General features: G+C 29.3%; 1 protein-coding gene across 1 annotated transcript in view; it reads left to right on the top strand.

Annotated features, from left to right (window-relative positions):
• LOC106458108 (rap guanine nucleotide exchange factor 2-like) overlaps positions 1-15,801 on the top strand; it is a 27,107-nt gene extending 11,306 nt beyond the window's left edge. Inside the window, exons 15-26 of the mRNA XM_013917565.2 lie at positions 386-513; positions 890-973; positions 1,652-1,726; positions 3,844-3,915; positions 5,506-5,652; positions 6,506-6,614; positions 6,995-7,108; positions 7,556-7,819; positions 9,772-9,930; positions 11,099-11,188; positions 12,301-12,513; positions 13,755-15,801. Coding sequence (XP_013773019.1) covers positions 386-513; positions 890-973; positions 1,652-1,726; positions 3,844-3,915; positions 5,506-5,652; positions 6,506-6,614; positions 6,995-7,108; positions 7,556-7,819; positions 9,772-9,930; positions 11,099-11,188; positions 12,301-12,513; positions 13,755-13,786 — 1,487 coding nt within the window. The 3' untranslated portion in view covers positions 13,787-15,801. The remainder of the gene's footprint in view (positions 1-385; positions 514-889; positions 974-1,651; positions 1,727-3,843; positions 3,916-5,505; positions 5,653-6,505; positions 6,615-6,994; positions 7,109-7,555; positions 7,820-9,771; positions 9,931-11,098; positions 11,189-12,300; positions 12,514-13,754) is intronic.
• Positions 15,802-19,480: the final 3,679 nt, after the last annotated feature.

The following is a 19,480-nucleotide window of genomic DNA, read 5'->3' as shown; positions in this document are numbered from 1 at the left end:
AAAGTGGTACCCATTATTGAAAAAATAACAGGTTTTTAAGAACTCCATTTTTTTAGTACTATATTTACAAATTACATCAGTAAAGATATAATCAAACCATCATGTACAATTCTAGTGAAAGTCATGTTCTTGCTGTGAGGAGAATACTTTTATATAAAGTTGTGTAATGAAGAAATTGTTCTTGCACATACTGTACTTATTTTTCTAATTGTCTGAATCTTGAATACCCAAAATGTAAATTTTTTTTATGGATTTGTGTTTGTGGTGTCATTCAATAGATGGCACCACATTATATTTATTATTTTGGCTACAAACATAGATACATATACTTGCTACTCCATTATAGTAAGACGTTAACAACACATTTTTTACTTGTATTCCACAGGACAATGTAAAGAATGTAAAAACTTGAATTCCATGTTTGCAATTCTCGGTGGACTTAACCATGGAACAGTGTTAAGGCTAAGATCTAGTTGGGATAAACTACCATCTAAATATTCAAAGATGTTTAAGGTGAGAATAGTAGTTCTGTAGCTATGAACATTAAAATAAGTATTTTGAAATATCACTAACTTATAATATTATGCAGTATACAGATATATTATTATAATAGCACTAGTTGTTATGCAATATGTCTTAATGTAATGAACAAAACAAGCTGCATTTACCTCTACCTATCTATATGCAATCACCCCTACATAACTACAATAGTTTGCCCATGAAGAAAACCGCTCGGGTTATAGGGTTTTTATTCATAACTACAATAGTTATAGCATTGAATGAGATATTATTTGAAACTTAAGTTTTTTAAAATTTTGAGTTTAATTGATCCATTTGAATTCAGGGTTATGGCATGTTCATTGCTGTAATCAGAAATTGTTTTTTATAGGACCTGAATGATTTCATGGACCCATCTCGAAACATGTGTAAATATCGAACTCTAGTTAACAGTGAACTTGCACATCCTCCTATGGTATGTGGAGCAAAATTTATTATTCAAAAACATAAGTTTTCAAAAAAGTATGATTGATGAGTATAAAATGGATTCTTAATTTAGCATATGTCTTGAAACTATTAAAATATTGCTGCCTCAGTTAGTCATTCTGTAAAACTCTCATGTCTAATGTGAGTTAATTTGTTTGGCATATCATTTATTCATGCTCAAAACCTGAACAATCTTGTTTGCATGTAGTATAGTAAATACCTAATATTGTAATTTGTTTTTGAAAGATCTAGTGAAATGTTTGTAGATGTTAAAGCTTTTTTGTAGTAATGAATTAGGTAACATTTTATTGTGCAATTAGTATCGGATGCACTACTTTTTATTCATCTCTATTAGTTGCATCAACATACAGTGTTTATACACAATTGAACTAAGCTATACCTTCTAAATACAACCAAAAATTTCTGTACCTAATATGGAAGGTTATGAAACAGGTAATGTTTGAAAATAATGACACAGACCTCATAATGATCCTGAAATGCAATTCTTACAGAGATCGTAACATCTTTATTTTAGTTATATGATATAACATTAGTCACTTACCAAAATAAAAGGTTTGTAAAATGTAGTGACCCTCTTGTTTCTTTTAATTAGAAAAAAAAAAGGTGAAATTTTGCATCATTGATTATAAATGTTCTTTATTCTCAGATACCATTCTACCCAATTGTTAGGAAGGATCTTACATTTATCCACTTGGGTAATGATACAAAAGTGGAAGGTTTGGTAAGTGAATGCATCAGATTGCTAATTTTTCAGTGATAAATAAATATCACATTTTAATTATTTGCCTTGATTTCACTTGTATGTTTCAGGATGTTTTCCAAGTAGCTGAGGAGAAAAACATGCTTAATTCTCTTATAACTAATGTCAACACCAGAGAAAACAATTTTAGTAAAATTTGATAACATTCTTTTAAAAATTCAATGTTTTTTTATGGGAGGTATATTTCACAAAATGTTTGTCTTGAAACTGATGCACAACACAAGGAGTTGATCAGAAAGAAACAGATTTTCTTTTTCTTTTAGGCTAGCTATATCAGATTACAACCAACAAATGCACACCAATGGTTTTGAAGATATTTTTAAACGTCTTTAGCTAGAACCATACTCGTGTCTTACAAAGAGATTTAAAAATATTTTTTCAAATTGCATACACTCAAAATGATTATGATTAATTCTATTTATGTTACAGTTGTTTATTAAGCATTATTTCTCAACATAATTTCCATTAATTATGGTGTATTTCCTCCTTTATTCAGTAAGCATTATAATAGGAATTTGGTAAAATGATAACATGGTGTGATGAATTCAGTTGCTTCTAGCCTATTTAAAAGTATCATATTCTAGAAGTATTGTCTGTACAGATTATCCTTGAGTGCATGGCTATTAACTTTCTGTGTACTGGCAGAATTCCCCCTCTGTGAGAAATTTTCAAGATGAAATGTTTCTTTTTGTAATTTTTTTTTTAAAACTTCCAGACAAACTCATATTTGTAATAGATGTTATGAAAACTGTATAATATATTGAACTACCATAAATTATATGGGGAATGATTACATATTCAGTGCATCAGCCAGGTTGAATTTGATGATGACACAGACTGAAATTAGTAAAAAATGTAAGTGTTGGAGACAGGTTCCAATATAAAGGAGAAGAAAAATAGAGTTAGGAATGCCTTAGTGAAGTAGATGATCTTATGTGACTGTTTGCAAAATAGCTAAGAAAGTTAATCAGTGTGGTATGGCATGATGCATACTGTGTAAAAGTATTTTGAAGTAAAAAAGCAATGGTAAGAAGTTACTACACAAGCATATATAGGACTCTGTCCATAGGTATGTTATGAAAATCATGAGGTTTTAGCAATTGTTTGTGATATCGGTTTCACATTAGAAATTACTGAAGTCTATACAATTCAAAATTGTGAGCCAGAGTATCAGGATGTGATTACAAAGTTCACTGAAATGTTTTATTGTGTATTCAGCAAGAGAGAGCCAGTTATCTATAGCTACGGATTTATTATGAATAAATAATTTTTACTTTTTCTGTTCAAATATTGTTTTTGTAACTTGTATAATATATATATATATAATTTATTCTTACTGCCAGTGGAATCAAACTGAATATGAAATTCAAGTTTTTAGGTAAATATTGTGTTATTTCTGTTTAATATGACTGAAGCATTTTTTAACTTTAGACATATGTTTGAAAAGACCATCTGCTGAAGATACAAGCCCATAGCTTGTAAATATGTTGTGAACCTTTGTTACTGGAAGTTTGACCTGTGTTTGTATATCTGGACTGTATAGTAAAATTAACCCCCATACTTCACTTCATCTGATGAAGTGTAAAACAAATGGAAAAGAAATTGCTATGTATATAGGTAGTTTTTTCATTTATACAGTACTTAAGGATGGTGGCTAAAATTCACTAGAATGCACCAAATAGCATCTCAAATGTCAAAACCTTTCCAGCAGAGAATATGCTCGATCGTTCAGTCCCAGGCTAATGTGTTTCACAGTTACTTCTCTGTAATTATGTTGTAATCAACCTGTTGTGGAAACGTATAATGCATGGTGTTACTAGAAATGAAGAGTTACTGACCTGCTTGTTAACACAGTTCATTCTTGACTAAAATTTAATGGCATCCAGAATATGAGAAAAATCCTGTTTCTTTCTGATCAGCCCTCATAAAACAATAAGAATAATATGCAAAACAAAGAGAGAGCTCAAAACCATGTACTAAATTTCTCATTGAAACTTATTTTAGGCATGTACAATGATAATTTGTGTTAAAAATACAGTACATTCATTTTGATAGCTCTAATACTTTGAAAATTTTAGGTCAATTTTGAAAAGTTACGGATGGTGGCTAAGGAAGTGCGTCAGCTCATGAACATGTGTTCAGCTCCTTATGTAAGTAATGAAGTACAACTCTATTTATAAAAGTATATATGTTGTTTGTTAGTATTGTTACATATCTGCTCGTTTGATAATTTCCCGTAAAAATTATTTCTGAGAAACTTCAGCGATACAAGTCCTTTCTTAATTAAAACTAGTTTATTGTTTCTCATTACAAACTTTGTAATACACTTAATTTCCACAGTCACTTTAAACTTAACAACCTTTATAACACAAGCTATAAATCACAGTGTTTCACACACTTTAATTATGGTGCCTACTGTTCGCTTGACTCAATTATCTCTATCTTCAATCTATCTGCCTATCTCTGCAATTCTATCTTTTTCACTGGCTTTATTTGCCGGGCTTATATACTAAAAAAGAGGGTGCCTGGAACAAACTAGAGTTGCCAGGAAAATTCATGATCCTTCTAGAAACTCCAGCACGCATGCTCCCAGCATCGCATGACTTCCTGCTGTTGTAACAGTATATTTATTCATTGATATTTTTTTAACAGCTTAAAAAAGAACTTTTGTCAATATATTTGTTGATTTTTTCATTAGTATCATTTTTAACTGTAACCATTGCAAATAAGTACATAGTGGATTGCAGAACATTTTGGTAATATGGCATTCCTTATGAAAAAAAAAGGGTGTAAAATTTTAAAAATATTAAAGATTTTATTGTTGCTATAATTCATGGAAATTCATTTAATAAAAGAATAAATTATATAATTTAATTTCTTTATTTGAGCTAATTGTAACAAAGTTTAAATCAACATTACTGCAAGAACTAGTATTGTGTTTCTAATAATGATCTGTTATTTATATTTAGGACTTCTGTTTTGATGTTTTTTTATTTTTTAAATCAGTGTTTATTTTTAGCTGTTTTATTTAGGTATCTTAAAATCAGTGTTTTTCAATGTTTCCATTTTTAGTTTTATGTAGATACCTTAAAATTGGTGTTTTTCAGAGTTTTTGCTTTTAATACTGTAATGAGTGTACTACATACTCTATATTCTAAGCACACTAATTTTTCTTATGGGAGTAATAACTCAAAATGTGATTACAGATGTAAAATTAGCCTAATTTTAACTGTCATGTTATCACTGGTAGTAAAATCAGTTTCATTTAGAGTAACTTGTAGCTACTGGTAAATATAAGTAGGGCTTCCAATTTTTGGTTTTAACTGATAAACATCAATAAAATATTCCTATTGCAAAGAAAACAAAATTGGTGTTTTTCAAATAAACACCAGAAATGGTTATTCAGTTTCTTTGCATTAACATTCTCCACTTTCCCAAGTCACTGTGCTCACGAGATTTAACCCTTTCCATACAGGCCTGTTCGTTAATGGCAAATTTGTTTTTATAATTTCATATAAAATATTAATTGCTCTTACACAGCTTTAACATAAATTAGAACTATGTTTTATACATTTTAAACTAGTTTTATCTTTAATATCCAAATATTGCTTTAAGTGAAACTGATTTTACAACACGATAGGTTAAGCAAAACTGATATCATATACTAGTAACATATATAACTAGAAGTGAAACAATTTAATCAACATCATTAATTTTTTTATACACTTCTTTATGTGTAGAACTTGTTTAACATGCTGGAGCTGGGTGGAGCTAACTCATCTCATGCTATGGCATCTTTAAATAGTTTTGCAACATCTAATGCTGCCACTCTAAGGAGAAGAAAGAAAAGCAATGTTCAAACTCATCCAAAGAAAATGTTTGAAGAAGTAAGTGTCTGCTTATTAGAAATAAAAGAGCAGAGGAAGGTCAGTTTTAGTGTTTTTTAAATGGTGACATTTAAATTAAACATGCATGAAATTTGTTATAAAATTTTTAAGCTTTATAGATTAGTGTAAATGTTGAAACTTCATTTTCTGGGTATTTTTGCAACTGTTGGATAGATCAGTGGTAGAGCTCTGGCCTTGTTAGCAAGTAGTCATAAGGACAGATTGTGCTAGTAAAATGGCAGATAGAAATGATTTAATTTAGTGTGATTTATAAGAATATTTCCCATCCTGGAGTAAAGAAGGCTCTAAGAGTGTTTGAGAAAAAAATTATATTTCAACACAACAGCAAGAATTCAACTATCTATTATATACATCTTTCATAGTAAATAAAAAGTGAGATTCCAGAGGCAGTCCTTAAAATTTGCAGGAAAAATGGCAAATGCGTGTTCTCAATTCACACATATCAACAAAAAAATGTTTGATTTTTTTTTTACACTTTGCTAGAAATGCTACATGATATATGTAAATTGCATGTTTAAATTACTCACTTTTTGGAAAATGTAAACTGTAGTTATAAATAGATATTTTGTTAAATTTTAAATGTAGTTTGCTTTAAATGAGAAAGAAAATGGGGGAACATTTTGTGAGAGAGAGAATTGGACATAATTAAAAACATTTAAATTTGTGACATGCAAAGTATTGTTTTCATGTCACTACATGATATAAAGTGGTAAATGTGTAATAATTTCAAAATATCTGTAATTTACTATAGATGTTTAATTCAGGACCTCTTCCAACTTACATTTAAAGTGAGATATATAGAGGTACTTAAATGATACAAGTACTTTCTTAGGCACAGATGGTAAGAAGGGTGAAAACATATTTGGCTAATTTGAAAGTGATCACAGATGAAAATCAGCTACGAAGCATGTCACTGGAATGTGAACCAACAACAGGAGCAGGTGTGTTTACTCTTTGGAGACTTAAACATAAGTTAAACCAGTGTAGCAACTATGGAAGATAAATCTGTATAGATTGTATATTATAACTTTTTGTAGAAATGTGATAATCTAAAATATAAAGATATAATTAAGTTTTAGTGTTATTCTTCACAAATGCATTGAAAAGTGATGTTTATATTTCAAGCTTTTGGAATTATTTTCTATTAATCTTTTAGATTGTTAGGAGTACATGATTTGATTTTTTCATTAATTTGATGTTTAATGTTTCCTCCATGTTAAAGAAGTTTGCTCTTTCAAGCAGTGTGGAATATTTTTTTTGCTACATATTTCTTAATTAAAATAATTATTTTAAAAAAATTTCTTCTTGTGGCATCTACCAGGTGCTTCTAGTATACCACCTAGGAAACGTCATCCTTCACCTACCTTGTCTACAGCCAGCAGTAACAGCAGTGCATCAGAGGGAAAGAAATCAGTTAACTCAGGACGAAAATTTGGTAAATTAGTGTTGTATTCTTATCAGCACATTAAAATTAAAACAACCAGTTGTTCTTTGTGCTAAAAACTGAATCTGAGCATTTTCACTAATACAGAGTTTGGTTTGTAATACTTTGGTGATCCTCTCATTAAAAGAATGCATGTGTTCATTTAAATAATAGTTTCAAATAATGAGCTTTTTTTAAAGTAATGATTATAACTGTTATTATTTTTTTGTTACTAAGAGCACCTATAAATATATTACTTGATTCCAGTATATTTGTTTTTATTATGAAACTATTTCGTTTATTACTTTTTCTTTTGACATCTAAAATGTCTACTTTTTGTAGTCTCAGGGGTGATTAGCAGTTATAATTTGTCTTATTCAGTACGTGCATGCATATTTTATTCTTAAACTAACATATTAGTTTAGTTTATTATATTTCATCAGCAGTTTTATTTTTCAGGAACTGATTCACCTCAGGCTGTTAAAAAAATGTTAGCTCTATCTGATCACTCTAAGCTTCGCCCTCACCAACCTACTAGACACTCCCACTCATCTTCCCCAGCACCCTCCCCAAATGCAATTCGACGACACCAAGACAATGGCCATGGGCATGGTCGTTCTCATAGTGATACCCACAACTCTGTTCTTCCAGTAGACTTGTCAGCAGAAAGTTCTAGTGTGACTAGTTTGAATCACCTTCCATTACGGAAATCTCAAACTTCAGGTACTAGCTCTGATTTGTCTAAATTATACTCAAACCTACACTTGAATTGTTTCACATTCTTTGAATTTGTCATAGGTTCAAACATCTTTGAAGAAGAGAAAAAACAGACTTTTTTCTACCACTTTATGTTCTTTAAAGTATAACTCTTTCTCGAACTTTCCAAAGAAAGTTTCTCCCTTAGTATAGTAGAATGAAACAGTATCATTAATCCAAACTGATATTCACCAAAGTTATGGATGGGTTCCATCTCTGTTTCTTTTCTTTTTTTTACACCCAGAAATTTACAGCTCTTTCTAACTTTCCTCTAACCTGCTGTCAGAAACAGACTGCTTCACTGAGACAACAGGAGATTATTCATATAAATTTATAACTTTTGTTTTTCTAGATGGTACTATGTGATGTGCTTTATGTAACTTACAATATGTATAAAGAAACCACACTTTATTGCTTCACCTAAAGTTTTTCTAGGCTCTTCTGAAGTCCTTTTGTTAATAATGCATTGTAATAAAATATTCAGCGTTTCACTGTGGGCACACTTTTCTTTTTGTGAGAATGCTGTTTCCCACCCATGAGAATATTATTCATGATTCATCATGTGATCAAGCCTGAATATAATCTGACAGTATAGGACTTCAAGCATGCTTGTGGTTCATCTCGGACAAAGTCTGATCATAAGCTATTTACTGATGGGTCCATCAATTACATCCCATTACTTGAAAAAAAAGAAATTGTGCTCTGAAATTTGGGGCCATGAGTGCATTATAAGGATGATGGTCAAATCAAACTATTTGATCAGACAAGAGTTGGCAGTGGGTGCTGTTAACTAACTGCCTTCTTTCTGTGCTATCAGTTTAGAATTAGAGATGACTAACACAAATTTCAGAACAAACAAATCTCAAACAAACCATGTTATAAAGAGATTATAAAGTTACCAAAATTGACAGAGCTTACAACACTTAACACAAAAACCATCTTTAAACAGAGTAATACTAGACAGTCAAACATGATTCCTCTTTTTATTACTTACTACATCAAACTCAAACATTTCATGTATTCTGAAAAACATTTCCATATACTACAACTTAAAGATCCTTATTTCACTTTATCAATACCCAATGTATTTTCCCTTAAGAATTTTTGTTAAACAAACTTTCCAACTTCATGTTTCATGTCATATTGCACAACAGAAATGAGTCGCATCTACAACATTCCTTTGAAACTTTGATTTTTTTTAACCTAGGTGTTTTCCTAACATCAGATAGTTTTGAGTAACTTTGCACAAATATACAAAAACAAGCAAACAAACAGTAAACTGTTTATTGGTTTAATGTCAACAATGTTTCAGACTGCTTACTCATCATAAGTTTGTCAACAAGCATGAACTTCAAATGTGTCTATTTAAAATAATAATATTATGCTGTATTTCATGATTCATGTGTGCTGCATTTCTCTTAATTTGTCTAATAGGACTTCTGCTTTAAAAAAGTTTTGATATTTTATTATCTTAAATTGCTACAAGCATAATGAATTATTATAATTCAAGACTTCTCTGACTGAAAATAGTAAACATATCTTAGTCCTATTAAAGAATTTTAATAAAATGTCAGTTTTCCTTTTGCTAAAAACAAAAATTTATGGTTAAATAATATAAAGTAGCTGCAAATTATAATAACTTATACTTTTAAGCTACCATTATTTTCATTTTACTCTATTAATAGACATGATGTATTTTATTAAATAATGAATAGTTAGAAATTTTTCTAAAGGTGGTGTTTTTGAGTTAATTTAAAGTTTATTGTTTAATAAGATACTAAAATAATTTCTGTAGTTAGAAAATGTTATATGCAGATTAACTAACATAAAAATTTCTAATGAAAATTGACAGTTCTCTTTTATATCCAGTATGTCTGAAAAGATGAAGTTGAACTAAAGCTACATTTCTTTCCTCATAGGATCAGACACATTCACAGACAGTGGTAATGGAGGAAGCTACCCCTTTCATCATAGTTATGATTTGACTTCCGTTCATAATTCTTTTAGTTTTGACAGTCATAGTATTAGCTCAGCTGGGTCAAGAAACTCTCCTCCAAAAGTACGACACTTTAGTTGCAGTAAGTAAAGTTGCATTGTGCTGTTCATCAAGTTTTTGATATAAAGTTGATTAACTTTTCTTATGGTATTTCAGGTTTTAGCTTCATTGAGATAAATACTGAATTTTTGGAGTATAAATCCATGAAAAGCACACAGAAACAATTCTCTTTCGTTCATTATGATCTTTTGAGATCTTTTTTTTTTTCTCAAGATGGAACCAATTTTCAGAAGCATTGGAGCTAAGGATTTATAGTGGAAATATTTTCGTTATTATTATATGATCATATTTTTTATTATCTAACAATGTTTAAGATTCAAAAAAATGTAGTAATATAAATTATCATGCAGTAATTAACCACTTCTGGGCATAAATATAATTATCGTGTATATGTTGATTGCATATTTAATTAATGTATATAGTGTTCTAACTTAAAGCTTTATTCAACAGAATTATATAGTTCATTGGATAACGGAAATACTTGAAAATTTAATATGCCAGTTACAATTGATGAATTGAAATTTCTACAAGTATTATTGTAGTATTTCCTCATATTTTTTGGCATCTTTAGAATTTTACACTTTTGAGATTAACAGTTTTAATATACTAAAATATACATTCCCAAGTGAGATGAAAACTAAAAACTGAACTTTAACAAATAAGAACTGTTGGTGCATGCTCTTTAGAATTATTTTTTGAACCCAGCTTTTTGGGGTTTCATGTGTGCGTGTATATATATATATGAATATATATATATACGCACACACTAGCAGAGACCCATAAAACATTTGTGATAGTAATTCTTTAAATACAGGACTTACAGAATAATACAAAAGAATTATTATTGCAGACACTGAAATCTACAAGTCCACTTGTCTTAGGACTAACATTAGTTAAGCCTTTACTAAGTATGGCTTATAATTGATAATGATCACTGTAATTTGTGTATGTTTTTTGGTTTAGTTTAGTTAAGGCTAAACTTTACTATATTTAATACTATCAAAATGTCTACTAAAGTATATTTATATCTACCTTTTATTTACATTCATTGAAATAAAATGTGCATGCATAAGCATTTAGATAGTAAGGTGCATGTTCAGGACAGATAAAAACTCATTATTATTATAATAGATTTGTGTGTGTATTTTTGTATGTGTGGAAGCTGAAGTGTTTTGTTTCTCTTTCTGCAGTATCCCACTGTCCACCTGCCAGTCAGATAAGAACAAATACTACATACATTCCTCATGGTGTTCCAGTTCTTCCACCCATTTCACACACTGGTAAATAGAAAAACTCCTTATAAAAGCATTATTGAATTGTAGGGAATTTTTAACCCTAAACATGTGGATTAACCAGGCCAAGACCAGTAAGAAATGTAGAGCATATACCATCCAAAAAATGTTTTACAGTACTAAAAGATGTATTAGAACAATAGCTATGGATTATAGCATCCATGCTGGGAAGATAAACTGTCAGTAAGTTTTGTCATTATTGAGTTTTTCATAATTTTTTGCCCTTCCTTTCACTATGTGCTGAGTACTTTTCTTTCTGTGCTATTTTATGTTTTAAAGAATAAAAAACAAATGCATCAGAAGATTATCCTATGTCACCTTTTACGTGCAAAATGAAAAATGTTTCAGATGCATTAAATGCATCAATGGGGATGTAACTCAAAAGGATATCCATTGAAAATTATCAAGGAAACTAAGGTAAAGAGTGACTGTTAAATCCCACTATTTGATTAGAGTAACCCAAGAGTTGGTAGTGAGTGATGCTGACTAGCTGCCTTCCCTTTAGTCTATCAGTTCAAAATTAGAGACAGTAGTACAGATAATTCAGATAGGAGGGCATGATGTGAAAACAGGCACAAGACAGTATAAGCCCTATGAAAAACCACTTGTAAAAATTAGAGGATCACTACAAGTCTATGATGTTCCCAGATTCAAGTTTCAAGGATGATGCTAACTACATCGGAATACCAGCATGGAAATCTAGAAAAATTACCTGAATAAATATGTATTTTCTATTAGCTATGGAAGAGCAAAATTTTATGATTTTTTTGATTATCACATTTTTAGAAATTCAGCACACTGTTTAAGGTAAAGAACATGGTGATTAGTCAAAGAAAATGTATAAAGATGTTAACATTTAGTATTATTTCAATATTCAAATCCCTGAAATGTTTATTACTAAATTATAATAAGTTTGAATAGCTTTAAATGCCTAAAATGCATTATTTCAGTTCGAATTTCAATTGTTCTTTTTCTATGTGTAAAACGTTATTTCAAATTTGATTGACATAGAGTTAAGCCTCAAATTTGTTTATACTTCTACTTATTCAGTGATTAGGATAGCATAAAAATATTATAATATGTTATTTTATCTTGAATAGGTGTTCCATCTTCAGGCCTCATGCCTCCATCCCTTGTTCCACAAGGTACTCCACATTACTCTCTGGTCCGTGGACGAAGACCTTCAGATTATCATCTTTCCTCTAAACAAATGTCATATGAGCATCACATGGGTCATTTAATCCGAGCGCACAGTCATGATGGTATGGCATCTGTGGGTTATTACAATGCAGATAGCACAGATCCAGAAGATGGTAAGCATTATTGTACAATTTGTTTCAGTTAAAAAAATTATTTTTATTACAGCATATTAGTATCTTTAGCAAAATGGTACATTTTCACCTTTATGATCATGCTTTTTCCCTACAGTATTTTATACAAACATTTTTGTGATATGAATGTTACAACTGTCACTCACAATGACACTATAGTCAAAAGGTCTATTTAGTTGCTATCAAGTAAATATGCAGATCTCTTATTAATTTCCTATTTTGTGTTATGTAATAATTCTCAGTAGTCTTCACATTGGAAATCCAGCACATGTTGATTTTACTCTTCTACGAATGACTGCAAAGTGATTTAACAAGTTTTTCTGGATCATTTCAACTAGGTGAAGGAATCTTGTATAAATCTTATATCATTTTTTTAAACTTAAATTATAAAAAACGTGAAACTATTTCACAAACAGTCATCTGTAGTTTGTTAGGCCTACTTCAATAAAAAAGTGGTTTGTTTGTCAATTCTTGTATTTTAACTTACTGTAAACTTTTAAGAGCTCCATTACTTTTAGTTTTCAGTCTTTTATTTCCTAACCATACACCTAACTTTCCCCACTTGACATCATAGGTAAAAAGAGAATAGTGAAAAATAGTTTTTAGTAGAAATGTTGACTAGAAACAATACACACAAAAATATCTAATTGTGCCAGGAAAGTATCAGATATGCTTTTTTTAAACTGTAATTTAGAACTAGGTTTTGAAGATTTCAAGCAAAGAAAATTTATATTTTGGACAAGAAAATTCCTGAATTTCTACATACCTCTTAAAAATGATAATGATTTTTTATAATTTTTATTTTATAGATTAAAAAAAGAATTCTAAATAATTCTTTATTAGAAATAAACTACATTATGGAAAACTATTATAATAATGTACAGAAAATAAAGTTTAATAAACCATTATTTTATTCGTTTTGTTTGTAATATTTTGTGAATTTGCTAGTATACTGGGAGAAAAGACTTCTATAACCTTCAATCTAGCCCCCCAGTGGCACAGCGGTATGTCTGTGGACTTACAACGTTAGAAACCTGTGGTGGGCAGAGCACAGATAGCCCTTGTGTAGCTTTGTGCATAATTAAAAACAAAACCTTCAATCTAAAAAAAAAGAAGTATGTATCTTTAAATCATAAAAGAATTATTAACCAAATAAATGGTCTTAATACTTTAACTTCAATTTCATTATCATAGTAACAAAACTATATTTTTTATATTTGTAGATGATGATGAAACTCAAGTATCAGCAGTGTAATTTGGAAGAAAAAAACACTTTCTTTGTTTAACCTTAAAAGATATCTACAACAGCAGAAACTTAACAAGGTGTAACAAAGTGTGCTTTCTAAATTATGTTTTTTGTATACATTTTGCTAGTCTTTGTGTTAAATTTGATTATTAGTTAGGAAAAACGAGTCTCAGACATTCTTAGCATTGTAGAGCTACACTTGTTGCAAGGGGAATAGAGAAAAACACCCCTGCCATTGGTCTACAACCAACTATATAGAAACCAAAGAATGGAACTACTGTAAAAAGAAATAATCCCTTGATATTGTTTATCGTTGTTGTAACATGGTGTTGAAACTGGATTTGTTTTTATTGTATATTTACCAAAGGATGTGGTCACGTTTTTTTTTTTTGTACATAACTTGAGAAAGGAAAAGAATCCAGGCTAAGAATCTATTGCATGGTCTTGATAAAAGTTATGCATTCACAATGTGATGTTTACTTCAATATTATAAAACTGATTGTTGAATGTTCCAAGAATTTAAAGTGTACACAGCAGCCTACAGTACCATGTTTTACATATCATTATCACATTTTGTGTATGTACGACATGTTTTTTTTTTATAAATAATTACATGTATAAAGTTATTTTTATTCTTTGTGCCTAGTAAAGTTGAGAATTTGTAAGAAAAAATAATTTTTATGGTGAAGCTTTCAACACAGAGTTAAGAGGGTCAGTATTTCATGATTTTGCAGAGAACTTATGATCATGTTATTATAAAAAATGTACTTATTCATGCTTCTGTTACTTTTATGGAAAGTGCAAGGAGTTTCTGTCAAAATGTTATGCAATCACAGGCTTGAGTCAAATTTTTTCACACCATATGGATGTGAACTCGGATTCTTGACTGACTAATGGTAAATAATTATGTCGAATATTGAATTAAGTTACAGAAAAGGTGCAGTTTTGATTTATCATTGTAAGTTGTTTTACTCACTGGTACCTGAATGTTTTATTGCAAATTATACATACCATTTTGAAAACTTCAGTTTATAATTAAGTTACTTTATTATATCTAAGAGATATTTGAAGATCAGTCAGTTTATTTTTCATTCTGATAAAAATACTTTGTTCACTGCTTTGTTGAGAAGTTACTAGTTGATTGTGTTTTCTGAGTTGTTATATGTACAGGAAGTATTATTTTACACTTTAGATTAATTATTTTATACTTAATGTTTAACAATCACCTGTATTTAAGCCTTTTCATCTTTTTTTTTTTAATCCATCCATCAAAACTTAATTTCAGATTGTGCCTTTAACAAAGTCAGTGAAATTCATTATGTTATACATCCTAAGAAAGAAAACTAGTGTGATTTGAAATGGCTCAACCAAATTTCAGTCCTTATCGAGCACTTGAGAAAATGTTGATAAACTTTCAAACTTTTATGTCACTTACAATATCAAAATTTAATACTTATTGTTGCTTTTAATATTGATAAAAACTGGGAAGCTTTTGTAATTGAAGGGCTTTGTTCCAGAAAACTTTCAATTCATTATATGAAAAAAAACGCATTACTTATTTAAAAAAATAAATAAAAAAAGCTTCTTTCTGTTTAATTTATTTGAAGTGTTCTTCCTTCTACAGGTGAACTATGTAACTTCTTGATAAAGAAACCCATTTTTTGAAAAAAAAATAAAATTTATAAGAGAGTGAGGGAACACTGTGTGTATCAAATCATCAGTCCTGAAAAAAAAACGGGGAACTAACAACTCGTTGTAATATAGCAAAAGTAAAAAAAAAATGCATGTTTTAAACTGGTATTCCTAGACATATAAGGTGTGGTCTGTTAACTGTTTCACATGAGTATTTTTGTGTTTTTTGAAATCTACCTTTACAGCATACATCAAGATCTCTAAATGTTGCTAAGTAGGAACTGCTCAGAACTTTTTTATTTGTACATTCTACATTTTATGTAAACCTCTATTGTAGCAGAACACATTTTCATCCTGATTATGTGTATTAAATAAAATATTACAATGACTGATCTGATTTTACTTTGTTTCAGTAAAAAAATTATGGCAAATATACAAGTTGCCATTCATTCCACTTAAATAGAATACACCATAAATGGTGATTCTCAGTTACATCCATAAGCATACTTTAATATTAAAGCTTATATTTCTTAAATGTGAAATTGTATAAAAAGTATGTTAAGTTATAATGTCGCTTCTCTCTAAAATTGCCTTCGTGTATATTATTTGTTCAAATTTTGGAAAACTTACCCATTTTATCAAAGTAGTCATTTTTTTCATTATAAACAGATTCGAGCTGGTTTTCTTTAAAAAAAAAAGTGTCATTTATATGCTAGAGAAAATTTCACAATTGTATAATTTTAATTACTCATTTGTATAATTATGTAAAACTCAAGTAATAGTAACTTACTAGAAAATAGAAAATGACACTAGGAGAAAAGAAAATGTGTTTAATCATACCTTTAGATTTCCAGTTCAACTTTTTCAACACTCATTGAAATAAGCATTTATTAGAAATACAATTATTCATGCATAAATCATTAGTTCCAAAGAACTTTCCCCAACGTTAAAGATGTTAAAATATTAAGGAACACAATCATCAACTGTAAATATAAAATGTACAAAACAAAATTTCAAAGAAGCATTATACCTGAGAACTGCCAATATTTAAATGGAATAAAACAAATGACTCCTATAGGCAATTTAATGCCAGGTACTACACTTGATTATATTAAGATGAATACCTTAGGTAGTTGTTGAAATTACCTATTTATATAAATTTGAAACAATGCCAACAAACTTTCCAAGGTAATTTATTTTCACAACTGTATATTAATAAAATTAATCGAACTCCAAATGAATACTTAACCCTAGAATGTCAGCATGAAGTCACTATGACCCCATACCACCTGGTGTTAATGATTGAAATTTTAACATTATCATTCTAGGCTTTAAACGCTGTAAAAACATAACTTGTGGTTTTTTATTAAAACAGATCACAATATTCTCATGAATTTTAAACAGACAAAATATACAGACAGGTTTTCTAAATAACAAGCAGAAGCATGCCAAACTAATTTACAAATACTTTTCATTTTCATGTAGCATAGCTTCTTTTACATCAAATATTCCAACTATTATTAAAAACACTATTAAGTAGACATTGGCATCAGAACAATATTTGTTAATCTGTGTATATATTATCAATATCTATTGCATTTTTTTAAAAATTACTAGCATTCAATATACATGAGATATGTATCTAGGGCTCCAAGAACCTTTGTACTAAAAACTAAGAAAATGTCAAAAAAAATTTCTGCTTAAAAAACATGGCAGATACTTTGGAAATACTACAACTTTACATTCATATCTTATTATGTACCACAAAGCTAGGTTTGTTGTATTTGTAAGTACCTTTTAATTTGTTTTAGTTATTAGAAAGACAAGTATCTACAAATAAAATAAAAGCCAGACCCTCTTTAATTAGTACTTGACATCAAAACCTTTATTACAGTGCTTTTAAAAATTTCATCCAAGATATTTCAAGTAATCTTATGTAATAACAATTACACTAAAAACAAATACGTATCTGAACAGTATAACTAACCCAATTCCTTTAGCTGATGTGAAAAAACTACATTCTCAGTTTTACAGTGACATTTCTACAAGTGTATTATAACATTCACAGATAGTTTCAACCTCTCTCTCTCTCTCTTTTGTTTTTATAAGTACAGAACCACATAGGTACTTTAAGAAACTAATTGATATATGGCCTATACAAAATTTTATAACTGGGTCATTCAACCATAGAGTTGTAATACTCAGGTATATTAACAATCATGACACTCCCTTCAAAACTGTAGTGACCAAAATGTAACAAGACCAAAGAAAACAAAAACATGGAACCTTCAAACCAATGAGGATACTGGGCTCTGAAGCCATGTATAACTTGTCCATTTAAGTTCAGGTGCCTCTTAAGTTTTGTTTCAAAACTAAAGATATTACAAATAATGTTTTGTGGGATTAAGTTTTGGAGATACCATAAAAATATGATTTTTATCATAACAATACCTATACATTTATATAGTAGTATATTTTAAGTTACTTAGCACAAAGTAATTCATGTGTAGGATTTTGAAAATGTTTTAACAAATAACCTGATTTTGTATTTCATTTATTTTTTAAACGTACATAAATGAAATCATTTTCTCAATATACAAATGATATATATCTGTAAATTACCCATAAGTTTCTTAGTAACCAATACACACCTTATAATTTTTCCATATAACATGCTCAGAAAACTCCGTTACTTTAAAACTTCCCTCTTTACAGCCTTTTTTTTTTTTCAGTAAGACAGCAACATACTGCTATCACTTTATAAATCATTTGTCTAGGACAAGAATTCAAATTTTCCTCGATTAATAATGTTCAAGAGTTATAAAAATATAATTATGACAACTAACTAAGAAGCATATGTTTTCTATTTACCAAGACAGATCAAAATGGGAACAAACGGGACTTCATCCATGATTATAATTACAGGCAGGTCTAGAAGAATTAGCTTTAGGAAGAAGTGATATTCAGCATGTGGAAATACAGTCACACCTCCCTTAAAATCAACATTAGTAAGTACAATAAATATACTTTACAAATTACTTTTTACAACTTTTCTGCACTGGAAGCTCTCAAGATTTAAACAATTATTCAACATGTAATATGCTAAAAAGAAATCAGTGTGAATTAGCACAGAAACCTAAATTAGGCCCAAGTCAACCAACTCCACCCTTCCAACAGACCACAGAGTAGTCTACTGTCAATCTTCCTCATTTAAACATAGAATACATAAAACATTTAGATTTTCCTGTCTGACGGAGAGCAGGAAATATTCTATTTTAGAAACTCTTTTTTTTCCAAAATAAAGAGCAGGAAGGATTTCTTTTAAATTTTACTTTTCTAAAAGAGAGATGGGCAGAAACTATGTTAAAATTTTCTGAGATTGAAGTAAAAGAAATCCTTCAAACCTTCTCTTGCAAAAGATACGAGGAAAGTTAATTTTGATTGTTTATTCAAACAGGGAAAACATCCTAAACCTTTCTTTTTAATAGTAAAAAATCTTTTTAGCTTCTCTTTCCATTAAGGAGGTGGGTAAAAAACTAATTTTACAAGAAAATAAAGTAGACACTATTTTGTTTGCTTTTAGCACAGAGTCTCCTTTGAAAAATTTGACATTTAACACACTTACACAAGGCTTTACCTCTGTAAGTAAGAATAAGTGTTGAAATGTTATTGATATTACCAAGGCAGAATCACTGTTGAAAACAAACCAATTATTGTCAAATAATCTCAAAAGAAAAAAAATACATTTATAAATTGTATTTTAGCTTTTCTCTTTAAACAGATAACAAAGAAATATTTCTTTTATTTTATAATAAAGAGCAGGAACTACTTAACCAGAAAGTATTTACTACCTTTACTTTTACCCAATAAAAAATTCTCATGAGGTACACTTGAAGAGTTATTAAAACAGATCTTAGTTCCAGGTTTTCATTATCAAATATTAATCTTTTGATTAAGTAATTTTTTAAACACATTATATTTTTAACTCTGACATAGAATCTTGTTAAATCCCTTGTACATCTTCAACTATAGAATATGCATTTATATAAAATAGAATATCTTTCTTCCTTT

The sequence above is a fragment of the Limulus polyphemus genome, unplaced genomic scaffold, assembly GCF_000517525.1.
Source record: "Limulus polyphemus unplaced genomic scaffold, Limulus_polyphemus-2.1.2 Scaffold417, whole genome shotgun sequence".
Classification (NCBI taxonomy): Eukaryota; Metazoa; Arthropoda; class Merostomata; order Xiphosura; family Limulidae; genus Limulus; species Limulus polyphemus.
This window is presented reverse-complemented; position numbering and strand designations above follow the sequence as displayed.